Genomic DNA, 22,653 nt, shown 5'->3' on the forward strand with positions numbered 1-22,653 from the left:
TGACGCCTGGGTGCCCTCCCGTTGTTCTAGGAGGCACAGCAGCCCTCCGTCATCTCGGCGCCACACGCGAACGGCGCCGCCGCCTCGACGGGAAACCGCTGGGCGGCGGCTGGGGGCAGGTGAGAATTGTGCGCATGCGCGGCCGCGCTGAGGTCAGCGCCATTTTCAGCCGTAGCGGCAGCGGGTAGCTTTGCGTGGCTGAAGCCGCGATGTCGAACGGCAGTAGTAAGATGGAAGCGTGCGGGCGAGCGGTCGCCTCGGCCGCCTCAGAGTCCTACACGGGCCGCTGCTCCTCCTCTCTGTCAGGGTTGGGCGGGCGCTACACGCTGGGCCTGCTGCAGACGCCGCGCAGCACTGAGGACAGCACGGGCGGCTCGTCCGGCGGCGGGACGGGGCTCGCTCCCTTCAGGGTTGCCGGCAGGAAGGAGCCGCCGCGCTCCGGAAGGGAAGGTAGGGAGCGGCGTGGCCTTCTGCGTTCAGGTCGGTGCCGCTCCTGCTGCCCTCGGCTTGCCGAGCTGCGGTACCGCAGTCTGGTCGGCGGGCGGAGGCGGAGCGCCGTCTCTTCATGCCAGCCGTCTGTTTGTTTTGGTTCGGCTCGTCAAAATGACGGCGTTCCTCGGGTTTCTTAAAATAAATGCTGCTTTTGCCTGACGTTGTGGATAATTGGCGCGTGAAGTCACTTGGCTGACCTGAATTGCCCCGCAGCGCTGTAGCAGCTCCAGCTGGCTCTGCTCGCAGTCCCGGCCCCGCGCTCCATCCGCGCGGTGCTGGCAGGGCGCTGGGATCAGCGCAGTACTGCCGGCCTTGAATTGGCAGACTGGAAACAGTGGCTGGGGTTGGTTGGTTGGTTTCTTTGTTTGTTTGTTTTTCCTCTTCAGTGAAACTACTATAGCAGTAACAATGGGACGCTTGTTGAAATGTCTTGTGAAGTACGCGCGTTCCTGTTAGGTGTAAATTGGGATGAAAGGTGTGTGTGTGCTTCGCTAAGAGGTACGCGATCAGTCTTGAATCCAAGACAGAGGAAAGCTTGCAATACCAACCTGAGCAAAGCGTAACTTAATTGTTGAATTTTTATTGTTAAAATAAAAGATGCTGATGGTTTGGTTCCTCTGGTCTTTGAAAAGCAGTTATCCAGGCTGTATTAAGGATTTCATGTTTTTACGCATCTTGAGAGCACTTGAGATACTAAAATTAGTATCTCAATTATTAGATTAGCAAAATATTGATTAGTAAAGAAATTACTAATTTACTGAATTTAAGAGTGATCTGAGGAAAAAAGTATTTTGCCACATTTAAAAAAAAAAAGGTAAATCTTACAATATATCTGTAGAGAAAATAGGAGATAACATAACAAACATGTTTCAGATTACTGTGTCATTTCTGAGGGTTGAACCTCATAAAATCAAAGGGAGATCATGTTCATGTGGAAGGTATTTCTGAGCGCAGTTCTTTGCACTTTTGCTGCCGTTTTCTAAAAGGGAATGTGCATGTTAAACAAATACTATTGTGACTTTTTCAAACTTTGAAATTTTCATAAACGTAAGTATGTAGTCTCAGCTATGGATTTTAAAGCCAATGGGAAAATGCAAGGTGGAGCTGTCTGTTATAGCATTTTTTCATAGATCTGGAACTCATAGCATAAAAATTATGCGTAGTAAAATTATTTCAGTTATATTGTTTCAGTCCAGCAAATTAACCAGAGATTTACTGCAAGTAAAGTCATTATGGAAAGTAACAGTCAATACAGGCTGGTTTTCGAAACAAACTCATTGTTATTTCAGGCCAGTACTGTTGTAGAGAAGGATATTGGGGGTGGATTGCTGGGACATCTCTACTTCTAGTACAAAATACAAGGTTTTCTAAGATGTGTATGTGCTGCTTTCAAAACAGAAACTGACTCTTTTTTCCTTCCCTTTCCCTTCAGAATCATATCTTGGGGACAAAAGTTCCTGTGCAGAAAATGGGAGTGCAGTGAATTTCACAAGTGGTTGTTCTGCACGAGGCCTCAGTAACACGTGTGTGGGAAAAATACCCTTTTCTACCAGTAGATCTATTGGCAGAAGCCATACCCCCGTTCCTGGATATTCAGGTAAATTGACAGTGCTTAAGGGAAATAGTTCAATATATATCTCTAACATTTCATTAAACATACTTTATTTTTTCACGTGCTTATAATGTGATAATGAAAGATAAATCATAGTTGTTTTTATACCTAAGCAGCCTAGATGCAAGGGAGGCTGTCTCTTCAGTGGCTGGCCCTTATGTGAGCCCAGAGTGGCTCCAGCGTGCATCCAGCCTTCTGGTCACACTGCTTCACCAGGTGCCTGAACAGCAGTTCAAGCTGTGACCTAACAGTGCTCCTGCCTTTGTGAACAGCGTTTCTTATCATGGTTTCTTTTTAGGCTTATAAAGCGTTGTACATCATTGTGAGGTATTATTCTGTTAACATCAGTGTCTCAAAGTTTGCTGGGGACACAGATGGACTTGAACAAGTTCAGGCAAGTCCTGGGCAAGGATTGTGAAATCCTTTGTCTGGGGAACACAGATGGACAAGGCCAGGGGCAAGGAGAGAGAGATGAGCTGCAGCTAAATGGCTGTGAAGTGCTCCTCTGTGTGACTTATCTCAGGATGACAAATCTCCATCTCAGGGGCGCTCAATGACTCTTGCTCAAGACCCATCCTTGTCACATGGGCAGGAGAACAAATAGGATAAAAGGAGAATCGAAAACCATGAGGATAGGTTTTCTGGCAACAGATTCCTCATGAAGAAGAGCAAGGATTTCTGACTAACAGGCTCCTCACGAAGTGATGCCTGCATGCTGAAGTGATGCCTGCATGCTGACATACTCTCCTGGGCTGCTGCCTGAGCGCTGCTGCTTCCTCCTGCATTGGCTCCGCGTCTGCCTCCTGCTGCCTGCTTGCTGCCCCAGGCTGCCACGCTGCTCCCTGCTGCTGCTTCTGCCTTGGGCCTTCAAACGCCATGCAGCAGAAATTCACATACAGATATGTATGTCTGCCTTATTTCTGCAGTGTTTGTCTTCTCATTTGAATAGCCTACACTCACAATCTGGGGCTGCAAATTTTGGAACAAAGTGTTGTTAGTAGCTTCTTTGAAAGATTTGAAGAATGTAACACCAAAACTAGCAGAGATGCCAGAGGAAGCACTATATCCATGTTTTTGGTGTTTCATTGGTTATAAAGTTCAGTACCCCAGAGAAAAAGGTCTCACCCTGGTTAATTAATCTCTTCTGTGGGAAGTGCAGTGATCTAACAATTAATAGTGCTTCCAGGTAATACAGCATAATGCTTTATATGGGGGCTCAGTAACTGCTGCCTGAGGCGTATTGTTGCAGATCAGTACGACAGATGCCCTAAGAAAATCAGGGCAGAATTGTGAGGGTCAGCTCATTTTGTCTGACTGCTTATCCCCAGTTCTGACTGCAGATGAAAACTCATCTCCACCTGTCCTCCTTATTGCCTTGCTGTGTCTAGGTTTTAGGCACTGAAAACAGTAGTGCTAGAAAGATAGAGAGAGGTGCATTATTAGTTTCTAAAATCAGTGCTCTTCAAAGTTCAGTACCATATGAGGAGGTTTGGGAGGAACAAGGAATGTGTTGAACTTTGGCACCAGCCAATTATACTACAGTAATAACTGAACAAAAAACACCTTCACAATCCTCAGTTTGCTCGCTCTGTCACAGCTTGTCCAAGCTTGGAATGTCAAAGTATGATTTTGTGAATATAAAGAAGCGGGTTATAACTGAATATGTGCAACTGTTCTACAGTTACGTCGTCATCTACAGCCTCTGCTCATACTGCTGCATCAGTTATTGTAGCTGTGGTAGAAGGAAGAGGCCTTGCCAGAGGGGAAGTAGGAATGGCCAGCATTGACTTAAAGAATCCTGAGGTGATACTGTCCCAGTTTGCAGACAATACGACTTATGCCAAGGTATTGTTGCATAGTGAACTACTGCATAGCTGACAGCTGGGTGCAGTGGATTGCTTGCTTGAGTAATCAGGAATGGAAGATTCAGTTTCTAGGAAAAAAATCTCAAAAGGGGAAGTAAGAATTTCTAGAAAATTTGAAATATTTGTCGAAGGAGCTGCTATTTCCTGTGCTGTGCCTCAGATTTCAGGGGAGGAGGAAAGAATGCTTTGCAAAACAGGAAACACTTTTCTGCAAAGAATAGTGCATTGGAACTATGTGAAACTCAGATGCCTTGCACTGCAGAGCATTAGAGGGAATGCATAGTAGGAGAATTTGCAAGTATTTTTCATTACGCAAAACATCTTTGAGAGTGGCACTTCACAAGGGTGACTTTTATTTGTTTTAGGCAGACTGTAGCTTGGGATTTGTGTAGTTGTGTGAATGTTTGTTCTCAGTTATTGCCAAACAAAATGTATTCAGCTTACAGTAAAGTGTTCTGTCCACCATTGCTGCATATTTTAAGATCAGGAAAGTAATCCATCTGGTTGATGCAGTTCTGATATTAATAAAACTGCTTCCTTAACAGTTTTGTTGTGGCTATGTGTGCTAGGAAGCAGTGTAGCTTGCAGTGTATTTACAATATTCAGACTAAGAAAAACTAGATTTTGTTAGTGTGGTAAGTAGATACGACTAGGAATATAAACAACTGCTGAATCTATTTACTAAAATTTCTAATATTGTCAGGTGTTTGTGGGTTTTCTTCTTTTGCATTTTATTTTTTATCTAATTTTTTATTTTTACCATTAGTTAATTTAAGGCTTATCTTGGTCTTAACAGGCACAAGAGCTTATGGAACCTGGCAGGTGTGTAAATACTTCTGTCATGCAGAGTAGTAGGATTCAAAGTGGCTGTGGTTTGAGAGTGCAGGTGTGAGAGAGGTTAGGTGTTCAGATGGTGATGTGACCGATGAGGGCTCACTTGAAAGGTTTGTGAGGGAAAACTGAAGATCACGGATTGAACAAGGCGTTTGTTTTCTCACCCTCCCAAGTACTCACAGAACCATGGAGTGTCCCAGGTTGTGAGGGACGCTGTGCTTCGGACACAAACGTATTTTTGTATTTAAATAACTGTTTAAATAAAAGATAACTTCAATTTTTTAAAATAGTTTTGTGTATTTGTATCTATATAGCTGCAGATCTATTTAGCTCACCAGTGTATAAGCATAAAGTCTGGTCCTTATTTACAAGATAAATGTGATTTTAAAATATAAGAATTCCATAATTCTTTATTCCTGATACGTTATAGTGTACAGCTCTTTTAGATATGGATTTGTATTGAATTACTCAAGATTTTTTTTTTCTTTTTCAGGTTATTACTAAACTGAAAATTTTAACACCTCTGGAAATAATAATGCCAAACACTTCTTGTGAAGCAGGGAACACAACAAAATTGTTTGCTTTAATAACAGAACATTTCAAAGTAAGCTCTTAAATTTTATTCTGCATTTTAGAGCTCTTGTTAATTGCATCTGCATGATTGTTAAGTCTTCTGCAACTTCTGAAGCTTTAAATGCAGTCAGATCTTGTGTGTTTTCTGTGATTTCTGGCCCTTTGTTTGTTTGTTTTTACTGTGGTACAGGACAATTCCATTGCAGCTCCAACATGACTCGTTCTGGTGCGGAAAATTATGGAGACAAATATATTAGCTAGTTAAAGCAGATAATTTTGAGCTTGGCTCATTGAAGTCATGTGCTGAAGCCAGTTGGTGGACTTTCTTGGGAGCAAAGATCCTAGCAAAAATAGAGAAGTCTGTCTGATGAAAAAATTATCTGTGACTTTAAATTATTTGCTTTTTTCCTCTGTCTTCCCAGAATGTGACGTTTACAACTGTCCAAAGGAAATACTTCAATGAAACAAAGGGTTTGGAGTATATAGAGCAATTGTGTGCGTCTGAATTCAGCACTGTTTTCATGGAGATTCAATCAAAGTATGTTGAAATAAGGAAAAATCATACTGTGTCCAGATAAGTTTTTAACAGCTTCATAGATGCTCAGTACAAAAGCCAGTGGCTTGTTGCATTTTTTCAGAAGTTAAGAAGTACTTAACATTACTGCTTATTTTGCCTTCAGGTATTTCTGAGGTACCCAGAAACTTAAAGATTTCAGTGGGTTTTTAGAACTTTCCACTTCCCTCTTTTCACTGTCTTCTTAAATAGGCAATTTAAAAGCTATGAATGCCTTCCAGTTTGACCTCTGCGAAAGATTTCCTTGTACCAGCAGTTTTCTGTGTACATTGTGCAGAGTCTTCACTTAAGTCACGTATAACCACAGAAACACGCACGCACGCGGTACGAGGTCCATGATGTGGGACATCAGGGGTACAGAGACCCAGATATTCACAACAACTTGATTTCAGTGATCATACTGTACACATTGTATGCTTGTATCCTGGGGTGCATTAAAAGGAGTGTGGCCAGCAGGTTGAAGGAAGCGATCCTCACCCTCTACTCTGCCCTGACGAGGCCATGTTTAGAATACTTTTAGTTCCAGGCTCCCTCCCCAGTTCAAAAAAGACAAGGATCCCTTAGAATGAGCCCAGGGGAGGCCACAAAGGTGACGCAGGGCCTGGAGCAATCTCCCATATGAAGAAAGGCCGAGTAACCTGTGTCTGTTCAGCCTGGAGAAAAGAAAACTGAGGGGGGAGGATCTGATAGATGTTTATCAATTTCTAAAGAGAGGTGGGAAGCAAATTGATGAGGCCAGGCTCTTCCTGGTGGTGCATAGTGATAGGACAAGGAGTAGTGGCCTAGAACTTGAGCATAAGAACGAACTTTTGTACTAATGTGCAAGAGAACTTCTTTATGCTAAGGGGGGCAGAGCAGTGGAAGAGGTTTTCTAGGCAGTGGGGTCCCCTTTTATGGAGGTGACTTATTGTAGGGTACCTGCTTTATTTTAGCAGGGGGTTGGACTCAATGATCTCTTGAGGTTCTTTCCAACCCCTGCAATCCTGTGATTCTTAGATGTTTGTGCACTTGTTAAAAGTACTGCTTTTTCAGTGCTCTCAATCCCAGTAGCTGTCAAGCAGCAAGTGTCAAGTGTTAAATGTGATTTCTTTGGTATACCACTTGATTTTTGGTAACTAAGTAGCACTATTCTACATTTATTAAAGATTATTTCTTTCCAAGGTACTACTGTCTTGCAGCTGCTGCAGCTTTGCTGAAATATGTCGAGTTTATTCAGAACTCCATTTATGCTCCGAAGTCACTCAAGGTCCATTTCCAGGGGAGTGAGAAAACAGCTATGATAGATTCATCGTCAGCCCAAAATCTGGAACTGGTAACAAATAACAGGGATTCTCGGTAAGGGCGTTAAGATTGCAGCACCTAAATCAAGTTTTTCTCATAAGTGTGTTTTACTGAAAATTACCCAATTTGCATTTGATTTCAGATAATAATATTTGTCCTTTTGCATGGCTTGTGTGCTAATTCAGATAGCTCAGTTGAGAGGAAAAATGTAAAATGCAGTAGCAATGGAGTAATCCTAAAAAGATGAACATGTTCTGAATGCAAGGGTGTTTCTAAGTTTTGATAAATGATAAAATGGTGGCTAATATTATATAAAACTGCATCTGACTTGGTAAACTGCTGTAGTTCATAAAATACACCTGGCAGGTAGGAAGGTGCCGAGTACTCTGAAAGCATGCCTTGAATTTGCTGGATACTTTTCCTGGAAATGTCGTTTGCTGTTTTCCATCATTATTTTTATGAATGCATTCTTCTTGTATGTTTTGTTCTAACAGGAATGGACACACACTTTTTGGTGTCCTAAATTACACTAAAACTCCAGGGGGAAGTCGAAGACTCAGATCCAATATCCTGGAGCCACTTGTTGATGCTGAAACAATCAAAACAAGACTGGATTGCGTTCAGGAATTTCTCCAGGATGAGGAGCTGTTTTTTGGTCTTCAAGCAGGTAGTAATTTATTGTTTAATACTTATGCTATTCCTTTTTAAGCTCTTTTTTCTAATTTGTGACTGTGCAGTCTGATTCAGTGTGTTTGAAAAGTATTTTCGTACGATCGTCGGCAGACGTACTGAGAACTGCAGCACAGGAAGTTCCGCACAAACATGCACAAGAACTTCTTTACAGTGAGGTGACGGAGCACTGGAACAGGCTGCCCAGGGAGGTGGTGGAGTCTCCTTCTCTGGAGATGTTCAAGACCTGCCTGGATGCCTACCTGTGTGACCTACTGTAGGGAACCTGCTTTGGCAGGGGGGTTGGACTCGATGATCTCTGGAGGTCCCTTCCAACCCCTACGATTCTGTGATTCTGTGACGTTTCTGTAGCAGTCATTCATAACTTTTGATATAATATATATTTTATATTTATTTTGCAAAAAAAGTGAACTTACAAAGTAGATAAAAGTCAGTAAGCCAGTAGCTTTCTCATGTAATTGGAGGTTAGCTCTTGCAGCATGATACAGTTTTGGAAGTGGTTTATTTGTTAAAAACAAATTAAGGCCTTGTTTATGTTTTTGTTTTCTTTTCCTTTGCCTCCTAAAACGTAATGGTCCAGACAAATATGAAAATAATACAGTCCCAGAGAGTACAAGTTAGGCTGCCTGAAGGCATATTGTGTGAGCTTAATCCTTATCACAAGAGAAACACGGAGGAGGAATTATTGGCAGTCTTGCAAATTTGAGGTTTTCTTTTCCTCTATTTTTATTTCTATCCTTCCTTTGACCGTTAGACTGTTCTTACTTGTAGTTGTTCTCTAGCTCATATATACTTTGGAAGTTGCTCTAGGAACAAAAACATTACTGAACTGATACATGTCCCCCTGTACGATAATCACTGTGTCTTGGATACAGTAAGTGTAATTGTGGCTAAATAACCTAGCAGATATTTTTGTCTTTCGTTGTGTTTCTTTTCTGGTAAATAGGAAGCTATGATAAAAACAAATGGATTAGCATAAATATTAATAAATAGTTGTGTACATTAAAAAATGAAAGAAGGTTGTTAATATGATTTCCTTGACATTTGTTACATTTCTGAGCTGGTTACTTCTGTTTTACAGTTATCTCCAAATTCCTGGATACAGAACAACTGCTTTCAATTTTGGTACAAATTCCGAAGCAAGACACAGTATGTTCCAAAACACACTTAAGAATAATGAGTTATCTGCACATTACATGCAAAACGTAAAATATGTGTCTATATCTAAAAATCTATAAGCAAAGGCTGCACCTTACAGATTCATGGACTGATGTTATCTCAGATTGTGAGTACATCGTATTTTACGACAGGAATTTTTCTAAAATTCCTCTCATGTAAGGAGAGAGATCCTTCTTTTTCAGAGCACTACCTTCTCATGTTGGTAGAGTGAAACACATAAGAATTCATGGCGTTTTATCTTAGATGTCTCTTTTGATCCATCTTCAGAGGCTCTTTCACATACTATTTGATGGTAACAATAGGGAAATCAGCAAGTGTGCATTTCCATGAAGAAAATAATGATACTAATTTTCACAGTAACTGCTGTTACTCACGTTATATTGTGTCTGTATGCATGTGAAAATCCTGCACACACGTATTATCCCAGAGATAACGTATGAGAGTAATTTTCGTGTGTGTGTGTGTGTGTGTATATATATATATATATATGTTTACCAACACACAGATGCACTGTGCATGTACTTTTTTCTGCTTCATTTTGTAAGATATCAGGATTATCATATCCTTTATTTCTCTCATCTGGAATTACAAGAGCATGTAGGGCAGTGTGTATTATATATGCTAATGGCAACAGCAAAATTCTTTATTAGAAATGTAGTGGGACAGGCATACAAAATAAGTTATAGAATGTGGTCTAAAACTTTTGAAGAGCAAACAAAGTGTTTAGCATTTACTGCCTTTTATTTATTGACTTTATGTGTACGTATGCTGAAGGACTGTCAGAGCAGATTAGATTGGGCGCTGTTTAACAGCGTTTATGGAAAGGAATGAGCACCTTAATTGTGATATGTTGTGTAGTGGCTTTGAAAAAGTCTGTACTGATAACGTAGAAGACTAAAGGAAGTTTCCACAGCTTGGTTTAGCAGTTATTCTCAGAGCTGATCGTTATCTGTGCAGCCGTAAGAAAAGGGCCACTTACTGCTGGGCAGCTGACCGCAGCTGGCAATACAATTTCTGTAAACATTTTTATGCAGTTGCACACAAAGTTGTCAACGTGAGCTTATGAAGTATTTCAGCAGTCTTCACTAGAAGTTATCAGTACAAACCTTTAGAGTCGCAGTGTGAATTCTGCTAGTTACATACTTTCCTTAAATAAGCATTCAAACACTTCCTGTATTTGTAAAAATTCTTCCACAGGTTAAAACTGCTGAATCAAAAATAACTAATATAATCTATCTGAAGCATACCCTGGAGCTTGTGGAGCCTCTGAAAGTAAGATATGTCTGTCATTTTTGGGGTGTGAAGTAAAAGCAGTTAGTCCTTCCTACTTGGCGCATCTCATGAGATTTACCATTGATCTCGCAGAGCGCAGTGCTGCCAGCAGAGTCTGTTCTAACTTTCTGCCAAATGAAAAACAGTTATTTGAGCCAGTATTCCTAAGAACTGGATTCTTACGTTATCTAACAAATATTGAACTGAAACTCCCACTCAGGTTCTACAGGCTGCTTAAGCAACCACTGATAAGCTTTGGTGGATTTAAGACCTTCTGGTCCTTTAAAAGGGCTGTGAAAATAGTTAACTGTGTGTGTTCACATTTTACTTTCTTAACAGGCTGCTTTGAGAAGCTGTAACACGTCCCTGCTAAAGGCCTATTACAATGCTCTTGAAGATAGAAGGTATTACAATAATTATTGTGAATCTTTGCTTATTTGTAGCAGCAAGCACAACTATTGTTTTGGCTAAAAGCTTGACTTTTGTGTTAAAATTCTAATTTTCAACTAATAAACAAATGCTGGAAAAACCAAAGCAGAAGAACAGCGATGAACAGCTATTAACTGATGAACAAACTGTACTCTGTTAGAAATGATTGTAAGAAGGCAGTAGTAGTAGTGTCCGAGGAAACTAACGCAAAAGTAAACTGTTACTTATGCACATTTGGGTATCTATATCTCCCAAAGACTATCAGACGGCATTTTTTATCAGACATTTGTGCTATGTTTTGAGGTGAAAATGTGCATGAAATTTAATGCTTGTTTCAAAGATAGAGAATTTGCTACGGTTATTTGTAATTTCAGGATAACAATGCAGATTACAATCATAAAATATCATGTGGCTAATATGTGGCACTACTAATATTGCAGGTTTGGAATTATACTTGAGAAGATTACAACTGTGATTAATGACGATACGAGATACGCAAAAGGATGTCTGAGTATGAGGACCCAAAAATGCTATGCTGTTAAGCCAAACATCAATGAGTTCCTTGACATAGCTCGTAGAACATACACGGAAATTGTGGATGACATAGCAGGTATTTCCAAACGGAGACTTTCATTGTCTTGGAGTTCCAAGTACATCTGGCATACAGAGGTCGTGTAATCGTATGCTACATGACCTTTTGATGTGGGAAGCATCTTCACTGTTAGTATAAGCTGTTCATCACTGATGTGTAACTGAAGTGCTTATGATACTAACGTTCAGGTTCTCCATTTGTAGATAAAAGTTCAATTTCATTTAAATGAGGATGAGCAATTATATTGTGATCCCTGTATTTAAAACTCTTTTCCTCCTTTCTTTATCTGACGCGTTCAACCTGTGTGAATCATTTCCACAGTTTGTACAGGTAAATGTTTGTCCGTGTAGTTGATTTGGGTCAAATTGTTATTTGTGGTATGTAGGTATGATAACACAACTTGCTGAGAAGTACAACCTGCCACTGAAAACGAGTTTCAGTTCTGTGCGTGGATTTTTTATCCAGTTGAATGCTGATTGTTCAACGTTACCCAAAGGCCAACTTCCGTCAGAATTTACAAAGGTATCTGGACTAGTTGCATTTTGTTAATAAATTTTTGTAGGAGTAATGTATATAAAATGTATAATACAGTAACAAAGCATATTATACAGCAGTTTAAACAACACTTAAAATATTTTCAGTGAACATACCTAGAAGTAAATGAAGGTGTAGTTGGTACAGCCGCCCCATTTCTCATGCAACTGCACGTGACTACATTGCTTGTAATTGTAAAGCTGTGTATCTTGTGGATAACTGCAGTCTTTTGTAAGGATTTGTCATGAAAGTCTATTTAGGAAAGTGGTAATTTTTCCTTCTTTTCCCCACATTTTTCCTTTTTTTTTCCTATGTTTTTCCCAGACAGCTTTCTAGAAACTCCTCTGTCTTCTGGTCGTGGCAAGTTCTTACTGTTGGTTTGAACTTCCCATAGGTCACTAAAACGAGGAACATGTATAGTTTCACTTCAGCAGATTTAATAAAAATGAATGAAAGATGCCAGGAATCCCTGAGAGAAATATATCACATGACCTACTTGTAAGACCGTCTAAAACTATTAAATATTTCTGCTAACTGCATTTATTTTGTCCTACTCAAACTATTTACGTTTGTTTTTTTTTAAAGCCACCTTAGTGATGAATTATGGTTTCTTTTGGCAGTAACCCATGGTGAGCACTGAGCAGTGTCATAAGTGATGTCGGTGATCAAATGCATTACCTGAGAGAAAAGCAGTAACACAACGTGTGTGTTGCATTAAACGTCATGAAAAGGACGTGGAGGTTTATTAATAACAGAAGTCCTTGTCTTTAGTATTTCTTCACACATGACTTATCTACACAAAACGATACAGGGGATGTATTAATTTTGCACTGCGGGATCGTTATTGTTTGAGCTAACAGCAGAGCTGACTATGTATTTTTGACCGTGCTGCATGTTGTATTAATCTCAGAAGACCTGCTAGGTGTATAATGAATTTTTGGAAATTTCTTTTTTTCTTTTTAGAAACCATGTGTGGTTTAGTGTGTATTTTTGTTTGTTTGTTTGATGTTTCGTTTTTATTACATGAAGGACTAAGGGGATTTAAGAGACACCCTGAGGATGTTACTGAAACACATTTGACTCCACAGCTATGTTTTCAGTTAATTCTGTGTGTGAGGCTTTTGTAACGTGCTTTTGGTGTTTGAGCTGTGTCTTGTATCTGATGCAATAATCGATCTGAGATTATTGTGTAAGATCTTAATATACTTCAAAGAAGCTCAGATATTCTCCTGCATTTGGTAGAGGTGATGGTGTTTTATGAAGTAATCTCCCATCCTGATGTATGCAGAATGAACATAATTAACTGTTAATTTTTTTTCTTAAGGATAGTGTGTAAGCTACTGAACGAGATCTATGAACACATTCATTGTCTGTACAAGCTGTCTGACATTGTGTCAATGCTGGACATGCTGCTTTCATTTGCTCATGCCTGCACTATTTCTGACTACGGTAAGTTTATCTTTTTCATTCTGTTAAAAACTAAATGAAGCCCCTCCAGTTGAGGGATATCCAGGCTGCTTTGTTTGGTTCTCAATTGCTAAGCCCTTGTCATTTATCTTTCTGGGTCTCACTAGGCTCTAAGTGTCTGTGGTCCATCCTTGCCAGGTCTGTGCTGGTACTCCTCCTGTTTCTGTGCACTGAAATGCTGTTCTTCCATTCAGCTGCTGTAAGGCTTCATATCCAGTCTTTTCACAACAGTTCCTTCAAGCATATTCGTTTCAAGTCTGTGAACATCCTGCATTAACTTTTGTGTTCTGAAAGAACGCAGTGTAATATAAACAGGTCGACATTAAGCATATATATAAATAAGCAGCTATCTATTTTTCAGCTTCAATTTTTGTCGCACCTTTGTGGAATGCTTTTAGGGAGAGCTGAGGAATCCAGGATCATGTGCTGACTGGTGTATTGTTACATCCTGTGTCAACAATTTGGCTGTATCTGCATCGCTGCATCATCTGGCTTCCTTAGCCTGGTTCTGCAGTGTACAAACAAGCACACAGTCTTTAATAAATGCTGATTTGAGCTACCTGTCTCTACAAACAACGCAGACCTGAGGTTCCTAGCTAGAATGCACTGCTGCATAGATACCAAATAAAAGCTGGTCTGGAAAGCCATCTCAGCAGCTGTATTAGCTCATCACTGCTGATGCTGCTGTGACATTTCCATCTCAGTAGCAGAGTTAGGTTTGCAGAATGACACTGATTCTTCGTGTTCAGATATTTCAAACACAGGAGTAATGGTAGGCTTGATTTGTCACAGTCTTTTCCCACCGGGTGAATCAGAGCAGTTCACATCAACAGTTCATGACGAGACGGAAGCTGCTTTGCTTCTGCAGTTTGCGCTGCCAGGCCTGAGTGCGTCTCCACCCAGAGAAATGGGCTGCTTTCGTGGCTGTCGACCCGTTGCCGTTGGAGTCTGTCCTGCCCGGACACCTTGCTGTGCCACCTGGTGCAGGAAGCCTGCTTTGGCGGGGGGTTGGAGCGGATGATCTCTGGAGGTCCCTTCCGACCCCTGCGATTCTGTGATTCTCTCTAAAAGCTACCAGGTAATTTGAGTTCCTCAGTGTTGGAACCCAAAGAACTGCTTTGGTGCTTCTTTCTTGAAGGCTTCAGTGTTTAAGCAGCAGTTTTAACAACAGTTGTTAGTCTGCAGTGGTGCCATAGAAATAGAATGGTCCTGGCTTGAAATAGTCGTACATAGGAGCTGTAGGCACCCTTATTATCCGTACAGCAGTGTATGAACAAAAATAGAAAGAATGTTACTTTCTAGTTCCCCGTGCTGATACAGTAACAAACTTGTGTAATAGTTACAGGTGGAGTTCATGACCTCTGTATTTTATATGGTTATAGCAGTATAAAAATAAATGACAAAAAGTACAGTATGTGCAAAAATGCTTCCTGTTTTCCCATTGGATTTCTTTTGAAGCTTCACTCTGTATTTTTCTGTATTACTAGAGTTCTATGCTGCTTACAGGGGAACACAAACATGATGTTAATTTTGAAATGTAATGTTAGTTTTGGGATTCTTTTTCTTTTTGTAAAAATAAATCTTGAGGACGTGCCTGATGGTCAGAATCCATAGCTGAAGATAACTGGTAATTCTTCTAAGTGACTGCAGGAAAGTAAAAATTAGGGAATCAAGACCACAGAGTTTGACTTCTGTTCTGCAAGAACTTCATTTCAGAATGCACTGGTTTAATAACCGAAAGGTTTCTGTACTGATTCTGTGAAGCTTTATTATATTCTCCTTCTCTTTCAGTTCGTCCAGACTTTACAGATACTTTGGCAATCAAGCAGGGATGGCATCCTATTCTTGAAAAGATAGCCATGGAGAAACCCGTGTCCAACAATGCATATCTGACAGAAGGTAGCAATTTCCTCATTATCACAGGACCAAATATGAGTGGAAAATCAACGTATCTAAAACAGATTGCTCTCTGTCAAATTATGGCGCAGATCGGTAAGACTTGACCGTATTCATGAACTTCCACAGCACTTCAGTTAGTTTCTAGATAAAAATGTTTTTGCAGGCTAATAATTCATCTTAAAGAATAAGATTCCATGTAAATAGTAAAATACAATTTTAAGTACTTTTCCTTCTACCAGTGCCTATGTTGCTGAAGAGGCTACTGTAGAATTTTGGGTCTGCCCCTGGAAGCTTATGGAAGCTTATGCCCCTGGACTCGTCTGTGTATAAGAAAGCCTGGCTAGTTTCAGCTAGGAGAAATACAGTTGGAGGCCTTATTTTATTTATTTGTTTAATTTTTTGGGAGCATCCTAACTCAGTCCAGCACCACGTGCAAGCTTAATAGTGAGTGTCCACAGAGTAGGCCCACCAGGCTGCATATATATTCATCATCCAAAAAGAAGAGATGAACTTGAGAGGACATTTCGATTATGTGGAGTAACCTGCTTTCAGCCAAGCAGAATGAATAGATCATACAAAAGCAATAAGTACTGCAATGCTTTATCGCTAAAATTATAAAAGTGAAATACTTGTAAAGTCTGACTGTCTAAGCCTTGTCCTTATCCTTAGGAATTCTTTGTGATTTTTTTATCTCAAAGATAAAGGAAGATAAGGCCAGTAGCTCAGGAGAGAGGATCTAATGGGCTGAAATAAATGGTTGAAATTACTTGGTAGTGGAGAATAAAATTTGTCCAGTATGTGTTTTTGGATCCAATTCCAAACAAGTTCTTCAGGAATTACTCTCAAAAACATGAATTTAATATGGATAAAGGAGACAGTAAAATTCATGGATGATATAAAGCTTCCTGTTCTTTTCAGTAAAACTAGTAATTCTCAGAGATTGGTGAGGCAGTATAAATTTGTTCTGTGGAAATCACGATTCCTTGGCTTAGTATCACAGTGGCTGCAAAAATGCAGATTAATCCAACAGGTCATTCTGACTTTTGCATCCCTTCAGACTGACATAGCTTCAGACATGTGGTATGTTAAGGTTTTACTGATTGTTTAGGTATAGCATCAATGTAATATTTTTTTTTAAAGCAATGGTAAAATATGTTCTCTGAAGTTGTCTAGAACAAGATACGTTCTCTGCAATGCAAGCTGGTGTTTGTCATGCTGATATGAGAAAACTTGTGTCTTGCTTTGTAGGTTCTTATGTCCCAGCAGAGTATTGCTCTTTTCGAATTGCAGAGCAAATTTTTACCAGAATAGGAATGGACGATGATATAGAAACAAATGCCTCAACATTCATGAAGGAAATGAAGGAGGTATTAAAGATAGATAATCTAGGGCCACGTGTCTGTTGTTACATTGGACGTGATTGAAATTGTACTAGTATTTTTCCACTGAAAGAATGTATTTTGAATGCTGTTTAAAAAAATCATCCTTCATCTTTTATCTGAAATAGTGATAGAGAACACACATCCTGTATAATGATGCCCCAGTCTGAGTAAAAATCAGTGTTCCACTGGACAATAATTCCAATGCTTTGTTACGTTTTGGAACCTGAAGGATTATTTGGCTAAGCGTAAGCACTCTCACTGTCTTCTCCCAAACTGATATGCTTTTGAGGAAAGCAGTTACAGAATCATGAATTTTGGAGAAGACCATTAAGGTCATGGAGTCCAGCTGTCAACCACCACCCGCGTACCCAAGTGGCCGTGTCCCTTAGTGCTGCATCTGCCCTCCTCTTGAAAACCTCCAGGAACAGGACTCCTCCACTTCCCTGGTCCTGTTCCAATGTATTACTGCTCTTTCTGAGAAGAAATTTTGCCTAGTATCTGCCGTGAACCTCCTGTGGTGCAACTTAAGGCCGTTACCTCTCATCCTTTTGCTAGTAACCTGGGAGGAGAGGTGAAGTCCCACCTCGCTGTCACAGCCTCCTTTGAGGGAGTTGTAGAGAGCAGGAAGGTCTCCCCTGCGCCGCCTCTTCTCCAGGCTGAACAATCCCAGTTTCCTCAGCCTGCTCCCCATAAGACTTGAGCTCCACACCTGTCACAGCTTTATTGCCCTTCTCTGGACACTCTTCAGTGCCTCAATATCTTGTAGTTAGGGCCCAAAACTGAGCAGTACTCAAGGTGCAAATTCACCACTGCCAAGTATGGTGGGATCATTTTCCTGGTCCTGTTGGCTGTGCTATTTCTGATAAAAGCCAGGATGCTGTTGGGCTTCTTGGCCCCCTGAGTACCCTGCTGGCTCATGTTCAGCTGGCTGCCAAGTAATCTCCCCAGACCCTTTTCCTCCATGCAGCTTTCTAGCCACTCTCCCACAAACCCATAGCGTTTGATAGGGTTATTGTGACTAAAGTGCAGGACCTGGTACTTGGTCTACTGAAACCTCATACAGTTGGCCTCAGCCCATTGATCCAGCATACCCAGATCCCTCTGCAGGGCCTTTCTATGCTCAGGCAAATCAGCACCCTCCCAGCTTGGAGTCATCTGTGAACTTAATGAGGGTGCACTCAATCCCCATCATGCAGATCATCAGTAAGGACACTGTACAGTCTGGCCCCAGAACTGACCCTTGAGGGGAACCACTAGTGACCAGATACTGCCTGGTTTAAACTCCATTTGCCACCATGCTCTGGGCCCAGCTGTCCAGCCTGTTTTTTACCCAGCAAAGAGTACATATGCTCAGTGGAAAAGAGGAAGGGTTGTAGGGTTAACCCGTTGGTGGGTTAGGATTTACAGCCATTTGGAAGGGATGAACAAGTAACGCTTACGGATCTGGCAGGAGTCTTTTACATCTCTGATTTTTTATCTGGATAACACAAGTATTTCAATTAGTAGCAGGATTTTTAAAAGCTGCTTTCCTAGGAATGATAACTAATAAAATATTTTCCTAGATAACATACATCATACAAAATGCTAATGACAAATCACTCATCATCATCGATGAACTTGGCAGAGGTACCAGTGCCGAAGAAGGTATTGGCATTTGTTATGCTGCCTGTGAATATCTCCTGAATTTGAAGGTAATTCTGAAAAAAAAAAAAAAAAAAGTGTAAACTTTTAATAATTATTTTATCGTTCTGTAGGTATTGTGGTTTCACACAATTTAAATTTTATAGAGATTTCTTGCCTAGAAATGACATTTTTCATGACTAGTGAGCAGTAAGAGTTACAGTGACAGACAAAATGCTGACATATTCTGCATTCTGATCACGGGTCACCATCTTTTTTGCAGCTTGCTTGGTAACTTGCTTTCTTATCCTAGATAAGAAAAAATGCTGACCCAGCCTCGTGCTGTTTGCACAGTCAGTGCTTTGTGTGCTCGAGCCCTGGAGGGTGGAGGTTGCTCACTCTGAGGTGCTCGTTGTGTAGGTCAGAGGTTTGTTCTGAAGAGTGGCACAGCGTGGATCGGAAGTTGCTGCTCTGTTCCAGTTATGTGGTTGGCCATAGCTTCTTGTCAATTCATAGGGGTTTATAGATTCAGTTTCTTGTCACAGTTCATGCAGAGTACTGTTGTGGTTTTATAGAGGAATCTCACCTGTTGTCTGCAGCTTGTGCCTCAGGAAGAACATCCCCTGAAGAAAGTGAAGCACCCAGTGATTCAAAATGCCCCATCACACTTCAAAAGTGTCATGGGCTTCCTGTTCTATCTGCTGTTCCCCTTCTGTTGAGAAAAGAGCTGGGGAGCCCTAAGTGGGAAAACACACGCTTGCCAACGTTAGAACTGATCACTTAGGTTTTTTTATTATTATTTGCATTATTCATACCTTTAGTAATTTAAATACGGCTCTTCGGAGTTGTGGACTTGGAGAGCTGTGAGACCGTTCTTCTTACTTGTAATTTATCAAAGGATCATTTGAATCCTGAATTTTGTTTCTATTTTTCTTACTTAGGCATTTACTTTGTTTGCTACGCATTTCCTGGAGCTGTGTCATATGGATGCTTTGTATCCCAATGTGGAAAATTACCATTTTGAAGTGCAGCATGTGAGAAGCAGTGCTGGAAAGAAGGAGAAGATTACGTACACTTACACACTTTCTAAAGGATATACAGAGGAAAAGAACTACGGTAAGAGATTCCACTGTGACTGACTTGGTAGAGTGTGCAGATAAAAGGATTATGAGTCACTGAGCCATGAGTGACAGTAAGGTATAACTGCATGTTTTAAAGAAGTGTGGAAATCCATATTTCTGAATGCAAGATTCTGTAGCTGAATCTGTGATTTAGATGAGATTTAATAGCTGCACATGATTACTGCAAGTCAGTGGTGACTGAAAACTACAAATTAGTCCTGTCTGGCTTGAGTTGATGAGACTTAAGATGCCTCTTTATCAGAATTTCAGGTGTAAGTTTCTCTGTCGTTCGCAGAACAAGGTCTGTTTCAGATGCTGCAGCCCTAACTCAGAAATACCATGTTTCTGGAGTCCCCAGTTCAAAAAAGACAGGAATAGACAGGGATCTCCTAGGAGTCCAGTGGAGGGTGACAGAGGTGATAAAGGGCCTGGAGCGTTGCCTATACAAGGAAAGGCTGAGAGACCTAGGGTGTCTTCAGTCTGGAGAAGAGAAGGCTGAGAGAGGATCTCGTAACTGTTTATAGATACCCAGACTGTGGGAGTAAAGCGGATAGGGACGTAGTCTTTTCAGTGGTGTGCAGTAATAGAATAAGGGGCAACAAGCAGAAACTGGAACACAGTTGCATGCAAACACAAGGAAGAGCTTCTTTACTGTTAAAGTGCCGGCACACTGGAGCAGGCTGCCCACAGAGGTCATGCAGTCTCCTTCTCTAGAGGCATTCAGGCCTGTCTGGATGCCTACCTGTGTGACTTGCTGTAGGGAACCTGCTTTAGTGGGGGATTGGACTTGATGAGCTCTAGAGCTTCCTTCCAAGCCCTGTGAGCAGCAGACCTTTGCTAGATCTCCTGCTGACACAGGAGTCCTGCCTCACTGTCCTGACTTTGTCTTAATTGAGCAGAGTTGTATTTAATAATTAAAAAAAAAGTGCAGGGGCTTTTCTTGACCGTTTCTAACGGTACGTTGTTGGAACTTCTCCTGAAGCACAGAATTTCCTCTGCGCAGTCAGAGTCACAGACAGCAGTTAAAAAAAATCAAAACATCGTGCCAGGGCAGAAGAAGATCTTTTCACGTGTTTTTTTACCCTGAGTATCTGCAGCTTTGCAGCTGGCAAGGAGCACAAGTCGGAAAATGACGCCTGCGTCCGCTCAGTACCCACATGCGGGGCTGAGTGCATTTAGCACTACCTGAACGTGAAAGAAGCAGACAAAGCTGTTGATGACTGCTGTGCCGTTTTCCGTTCATCCTTTGGAGCATCTGATCCTGCCCACTTAATGCCAGCCCTAACTTCTGTGAAGTGTATTTCAGGGGCCACATTGTAACAAAGTAGACATTTTATTCAGTAACTCTTACAACAGTATTGGTGGAAAAAGAGACAGAAAGATTACATCAAAATAACTTTTTAGATGAATATTTTACCCCTTAAAGTGAGCTGATTGTAGAATAAATAATGTGGAGGGTAGAATAAAATGTTATCCTAAATCCTGGTTTGTTTCCTTTGTTTAGGATTAAAAGCTGCAGAAGTTTCCTCTCTACCACCATCCATAATTCTGGATGCAAAGGCAATCACAAACCATGTTGCTGAACAAATTTTGGTACGTAGCAGTCGTTTATAAATGTATGCTACTGCAATTATCAGTTTTTGTAAAACTCTGCTTTATTTTAAATATTTCTGAAAGATTATAGCATAAGCACTGCATAGGCTTTTATGATGACAGATGTCATCAAGAAAGTAACATTTTGATTTCTGAAACTAATGGTAAGAGATGTTTGCTACGGGCCGCTGTTAAGTGACAACAGAAAGCAGCCTGTGGGGTTCAGGAGTGCTGGCTGTAGTGTTGGTGTGCCAACCAAGAATCAGCAGGTCAGAAGTAGCGTGCAAAAAGCCTGTAGTGCTTCTATTTTAATAATAGCAAGTTATTAATTTCCTACTTAAAGTGTGTGTGTGCTTTTAAGAACAGCACAGACAGAAAACCACTCCTGAGATGATGAAGCACAGAGCTGTGTACCACCTGGCAATGAGGTTGGTTCAGACTGCTAGAAACTCGCGATTGGATTCGGAGAGTTTGCAAGTGTATTTGAAAGGCTTGAAGAGAAAGTATGCAGCCAGTTGTCCTGCGCCGGAACGGAGCGATGAGCAGCACTGACTCGTAACAACACTGTTGAAATAAGTTCTGGCTGCAAGATGATTTCATTAGTTTCCATAATATTTGAAAACACTGTTTTTCATGTATTTACAACTTAATTTTAGTTGAAACTATATCCATTAGTAAAAGAAACTGTTTCTTCTTTCACCAGAAAGGAGATCATTTACTTCCTATGCAAAACAGCTCTTTTCTTCTGATAGTGAACATATTCCATCCCTTTCATTGTTTTACAGACAAAATGTGGGTCGCTAATCGTTTGTGCAGCAGATGTGGTGTTACGCTGCTGAATAAAAAGCAGTCTGGAACAGATGGTCCACTTGTCTTATACGGGCGGGCTGCGTGTGCAGTGTTGGATATTCGTCCACAGACGCTGCTGTTTCCTACTCACAGAGGGCTCTGGCTCTCTACATCTCACGTTCAATCCAGCAGCAGGCAGTCCTGCAAAGGGGCAGCAGCCCACCTGTCAGGGGGTGCTGGGCCCTGTGGCGCGGCGCTCCTCTGCCTCTCCTGGGGCACCAGCTGTGCCGCTGCTGCTGTGTGCTGCAGGAGGTTTGCGGAGCGGTGCCGCTGCAGGAGCAGCACGAGGGCTGGCGAGGGGAGGAGCAGCGTTCCGCAGCGGCGGCTCTCCAGAAGTAATGCTTGTGTGCAGAGCTGGAGGGCTGTCCCTTTCTTCTCACTGCTCTGCCTGCGCACTCTGGTCCTTCGGGCAGCAACAAGCGCCTGCAGTGAAGGAAGAAGCGGCGTCTCTTCTCCAGTCACTGCACTGAGTCTGCTTGCGCCTACAGGCAGGAGTCTTACGTGCAGTAACATGTGCACAGAAACGTGGAAGCAGCCTCTTTTTTCTCTAAGTGCTCTGTTTCATGAATCCATGGTCTGTTCTTCCAGTAGTAGTGCAGGATCAGGTAGCAATGGCTTCATTTGCACTAAGCACTCGAGGTCTGGGGCGCCCGCTCGCAGCCCACAGCGTTCTTCCTCTGTTCGCTCTGCACCTCACTGCATTTTTGGCCCCCGTCGAGCCCTGTGAACGGACCGTCTCGGCTCCCCGCTGCCCCCGTGGCACGCAACTGGACTCAACACAGCACAGTGACATGT

The 22,653-nt window shown here is 41.5% G+C and overlaps 1 protein-coding gene across 3 annotated transcripts; it reads left to right on the forward strand.

Moving 5' to 3' along the window:
• The first annotated feature begins 159 nt into the window (after window positions 1-159).
• MSH4 (mutS homolog 4) lies at window positions 160-21,866 on the forward strand. Of its 3 annotated transcripts, none has more exons than XM_042872988.1 (20): window positions 160-450; window positions 1,925-2,089; window positions 3,786-3,949; window positions 5,297-5,407; window positions 5,799-5,914; window positions 7,112-7,285; window positions 7,726-7,898; window positions 9,003-9,070; window positions 10,298-10,372; window positions 10,712-10,776; window positions 11,242-11,411; window positions 11,779-11,915; window positions 12,322-12,425; window positions 13,252-13,376; window positions 15,186-15,386; window positions 16,542-16,660; window positions 18,238-18,366; window positions 19,237-19,411; window positions 20,921-21,009; window positions 21,376-21,866. In XM_042872988.1, the coding sequence occupies exons 1-20, from the start codon at window positions 210-212 to the stop codon at window positions 21,559-21,561; spliced, it is 2,787 nt and encodes a 928-aa protein (XP_042728922.1). In that variant the 5' UTR covers window positions 160-209; the 3' UTR covers window positions 21,562-21,866. The 3 variants fall into 3 exon arrangements, with proteins under 3 accessions (XP_042728922.1, XP_042728923.1, XP_042728924.1); XM_042872989.1 differs by having other exon boundaries at window positions 15,186-15,293; XM_042872990.1 differs by having other exon boundaries at window positions 21,371-21,489.
• The last annotated feature ends 787 nt before the right edge of the window (window positions 21,867-22,653 follow it).

The sequence above is a fragment of the Lagopus leucura genome, unplaced genomic scaffold (assembly GCF_019238085.1).
Source record: "Lagopus leucura isolate 7727_CA_CO unplaced genomic scaffold, USGS_WTPT01 Super-Scaffold_100009, whole genome shotgun sequence".
Taxonomy (NCBI): Eukaryota; Metazoa; Chordata; class Aves; order Galliformes; family Phasianidae; genus Lagopus; species Lagopus leucura.

Excerpts from the sequence above, each read along its gene's own strand:
- MSH4 (XM_042872988.1), top strand. The coding sequence starts at position 210 with ATGTCGAACGGCAGTAGTAAGATGGAAGCGTGCGGGCGAGCGGTCGCC. Across the intron at positions 3,950-5,296 it reads ACAATACGACTTATGCCAAG|GTTATTACTAAACTGAAAAT; the intron begins GTATTGTTGCAT and ends TTTCTTTTTCAG. Across the intron at positions 15,387-16,541 it reads TCAAATTATGGCGCAGATCG|GTTCTTATGTCCCAGCAGAG; the intron begins GTAAGACTTGAC and ends CTTGCTTTGTAG.